The following is a 4257-nucleotide window of genomic DNA, read 5'->3' on the forward strand; positions in this document are numbered from 1 at the left end:
CCTTCTTTGATTTCCTTCTCTGATCATCGAACGAAGAGACATCTTTGATGAAAATGTAATCGTGATAAACATGTGATCGTCGATAAACACGCGATCTAATTTTTTAGATTCAACTGTGCACCATACACGGAAACTCTGCGCTCGTTAATACAATCTTTCAAATTACATAAAAACTTCTTTCCATGAAAGCTACTTCAAAAGATGAACATAAAATCAATTGGGTAAAACTTCCGATAAGTACCCGCTGCAGATCAAGACGAAATTTGGGAAGAGCGTAGGGGGAGAGATTCCGAAATGTAAAATTTCAATTTCGGAAATTTAGTAGTTTCCAAAATATTACATAATGACAAATTTTTCTTACTACATACATGCTACAATGAATTCTGTGTATAAGACACTGTACGTCGCGGTTACGTACGCGTCCATAGTGGCACAGACTTATGATTCGTACAGACACTGTATGCAATGCTTTCTTTTGTCTCAGGCTCTGAATTACCGACTCTGCAGAAAACGCTGTGGTTATGTCAAGGTTATAGGGATAGCAAAATTGTAAGACTGTAGCTGTATACAGGGAGAATACTAAAGTGGTGATATTGTAAAAGAGATTACAGATTGAAAGGATAATAGTGTAAAAGGAGCAGGAGGCTCCTGGTACTTTAAATAAAGCAAACCTGAATCTGAACCTGGTACGATACCGAACTCTACCTAAATGGAACGGTCAGCTAGTGAACTATATCTGACTGTGACAGAGAAAAGTGTGCGTCTGAGGTAGTTAAATTTACAGCATTGCCAGCTTTTAAATGTACATTGTTGCCACGTTATATCCTTACAAAAACTATCGATATCGATGCCTCTGAATCCGATTCCGACGAAAGCGTTCAAGCGATTCGTCCCTGACAGAGCTCTCAGGCTCCCGACCGTTCTTGGAATTTCCACCCAAGACCAGTGTGTCCAATGGTGTCAGAGATTCTGCTCCAAGTGGCAGAGAGGAGACCTCACGAATGGGATTGGACAATATTTCTGTACTACATGTTTCATAAATGTCCCAAAAATGTCTCGTAATTCGGAAATGGGGAGTTCCTGAGATCATTTGAAGTAACTTTTTCCTTAGCGAATATGCAATCCGCGGCTTTGTTTACGAGTTATTAACGGAAAATAGTGATCAATGGGAGGCGAGTGCAGGAACTGCAAACTTCCAAAGCGCCATCTGTCGTCGAGGGATTACAAAATTTTTAGCGCCAAAAATTTTCGGCACGAAACAAACACCTGCTTCAAACTGTTATACGCAACTTGAATCAAACTTTCAGTTCTTCGTTTTTTACATGAAAGACGTCAGTTCATTAAGAAATGACAGCCGCAGCAACAACAGCCACTCTCCACGAGAGTGATGAGGAATTTGAAAATTATCAGCCACAAGCAAAGTTAATAAAAACCCTTGAGGTAAGCCTATAACCTTTTCCAAATTTTCTTACAAAGTGAGGTGGTAATCGTTGAGTCATAGCGTGTGATCAAACTTTTTGTAATGAATCTAGACTAAATTCTAGATTGAAAGAACCTACCGCTTTATCATCTTTGCTAACATAATTAGAGCAATAAATTTCTATTGATCCAGTATTAGCGGAAATCATGAAGACTTAATCTAGCATATCTTCATAAATAATAAGTATTAATGAAAATACTTAAGTATGGAACGGTTTATTTCTGTTCTATTTTGATCAGAAAAAATTGTATCAAAACCACTAATCCAATGACTGCGATCTCTTCTTGTTAGTTAAATTTTACAAGATGTTTTGCATATTATTCGCAAAGCAGGATCTTAAGAATTATTTATTAAATGTATTTCTTGTTCAGAGAAATGGCATAACAGCAGGGGACATTAAAAAACTGGAGGAAGCTGGTTTCTACACTGTAGAATCTGTGGCATATGCACCTAAAAAGCAGCTAATTGGCATAAAGGGTATTAGCGAAGCTAAAGCAGACAAGATAATACAAGAAGCTTCAAAATTGGTTGTTATGGGTTTTAAAAGTGCTTCCGAAATTCATCAAACTCGTTCGAACATTGTCTTTGTAACTACAGGTTCCAGCGAATTAGACAGGTTATTGGGTGGTGGTATAGAAACTGGATCTATCACAGAAATTTTTGGCGAATTTAGGTCAGGAAAAACACAATTATGCCACACACTGGCTGTCAATTGTCAATTACCCATAGACATGGGCGGTGCAGAAGGAAAATGTCTTTATATCGATACAGAGGGCACTTTCAGACCAGAAAGATTGATTGCTGTAGCAGAAAGATATAAAATTGCTGGGGATTCTGTTTTAGACAATGTGGCTTGTGCCAGAGCTTACAATACGGATCATCAAACTCAGTTATTAATTCAGGCCAGTGCTATGATGATAGAATCTAGATATGCATTGCTAATTGTGGACAGTGCACTTGGCCTCTACCGAAGTGATTATTCTGGAAGAGGAGAGTTAAATGCCAGACAACTCCATTTAGCTAGATTTCTTAGAATGCTATTGAGAATTGCGGATGAACATGGTGTTGCTGTTGTTATTACTAATCAAGTTATGGCACAGGTCGATGGTGCAGCAAGTATGTTCGGTGGGGATCAAAAGAAACCAATCGGTGGTCATATTTTAGCACATTCAAGTACTACCAGGCTCTATTTGCGTAAAGGAAGAGGAGAAACGAGGATATGTAAAATATATGGTTCACCCTGCTTACCTGAAAGTGAAGCAATGTTTGCAATCAATGCGGATGGAATTGGAGATGTTAAAGAATAATACTATATTTTATTTTTATATTTTTATAATTTCCGGACTATTATGTGAAAAAACTAATTTATAAATGTACTTTATTTGTATTCTGTTTGTAAATAAGCAAAAATTGTATATTTTTTGTTAGTCGCAGGAATTAATTGATTAAAATAAATATTTTCATAATACAATAGAATCACAGTAGTGTACATTTAAATTTACATTGATTCGGGAATCAATCATCGTAATAAGGATTTATAAAATGATCATTCATGCGCCCAATATATGTAGTACTACCATCGAATTAACATCGAAAAACATAACCTTGACATAACCTACCATCGAAAAACATTGATGTGGCTTAAACTTATTAAATTTATAATCCGCGCCCACAGATAAACTAGTGATTTCTTTTCAGAATTACCATTTAAAAATTCAAGATTTTGGAACAGTCGGATTAAAGAAAAAATTGGAAGCAGTAGTATTTAACCGTTTGAGTGTCACGGAGCGATTTTGCGCTTCTCATCTGTCTCTCGAACAGTGCCAGCGCGCTAGGCTGCGAAACCGATAACCGCGACACGCTCGGTTTTTGTCGATGCGCGACTTTACAAATATTCAATCGGTTTGGCTCTATTAGATAAACGGCATCGCGGTCCCGACATTTTAATGAATTGCCTTGGTCAATGTATTCATTTTCCGTAACCATGATATATTTTGAAATGTCTCCAGTATTAGAAATATTATTGTCAGAAACAGAATCGCCGATAACATTCATCCTTCTTCTTTTAAAAATAATAACTTCACTATCATCGCTATCGTAATTCGAATTCTCTATTATATTGCTCGTCTTACGTTTAGAAGGCATTTAATTGCTGAAGGGCATCAAATAAAAATATAAAAAAATTATACTGTATAAATACAAAAAAAATAGTGAAAATTTTACTGTACATACCTTTTATATATGCAATAAAATATTTAAATTATATTCTTATATTATATGACGTAACCCAGACGCTGATAAATCTGTACTTACGTTCAGAAAGATGGCAGAACATCAATGAATTGAAACAATTACAGCTACGGTATAAATCTGAAAACAGCGCTTTAGCGCTCCTTGGCATTCTTGGAGAGGAAATAAGACAATCGCTTTTGCGCCGCTTGGCACTTTTGGACGGGAAAACAGTAAAGACACGTGGCACTCAAACGGTTAAAGATAAGGATTTAAAGATTCTGTTAACATTAAAAGAGACAGAAGTCTAGAAATAGAGTTTAACTAAAAACTACCTTTTAGAACATAATTGTTCCGGATATTGCAATGGAAATAAGAACTGAACGAAATAAGCTATTTGAAATAGTATCGTGATTTGTAGAAGACAAGAAAATTATATGATGTAATCGGAAATACTATACGATTTGAATCATTGTACAATTTATCGGACGCGGTAAAGTGCCACTATAGACCGCCACCATCGTGTCCTAAAGCATGGTAGTGGGGAC

General features: G+C 36.3%; 1 protein-coding gene across 1 annotated transcript; it reads left to right on the top strand.

The window, feature by feature from the left end:
• Nucleotides 1-1300: 1300 nt before the first annotated feature.
• On the top strand, nucleotides 1301-2956 carry LOC117219205 (DNA repair protein RAD51 homolog 1). Its single transcript, XM_033468156.2, has 2 exons — nucleotides 1301-1440; nucleotides 1852-2956. Exons 1-2 carry the CDS (start codon nucleotides 1348-1350, stop codon nucleotides 2785-2787), a joined length of 1029 nt encoding a protein of 342 aa, XP_033324047.1. The 5' UTR covers nucleotides 1301-1347; the 3' UTR covers nucleotides 2788-2956.
• Nucleotides 2957-4257: the final 1301 nt, after the last annotated feature.

The sequence above is a fragment of the Megalopta genalis genome, chromosome 2 (assembly GCF_051020955.1).
Source record: "Megalopta genalis isolate 19385.01 chromosome 2, iyMegGena1_principal, whole genome shotgun sequence".
Classification (NCBI taxonomy): Eukaryota; Metazoa; Arthropoda; class Insecta; order Hymenoptera; family Halictidae; genus Megalopta; species Megalopta genalis.

What these genes read in the sequence shown, in the direction of transcription:
- LOC117219205 (XM_033468156.2), top strand. Translation starts at nt 1,348, where the DNA reads ATGACAGCCGCAGCAACAACAGCCACTCTCCACGAGAGTGATGAGGAA. An exon ending in AGTTAATAAAAACCCTTGAG is followed by an intron (nt 1,441 to 1,851) that starts GTAAGCCTATAA and finishes TTTCTTGTTCAG; the next exon opens with AGAAATGGCATAACAGCAGG.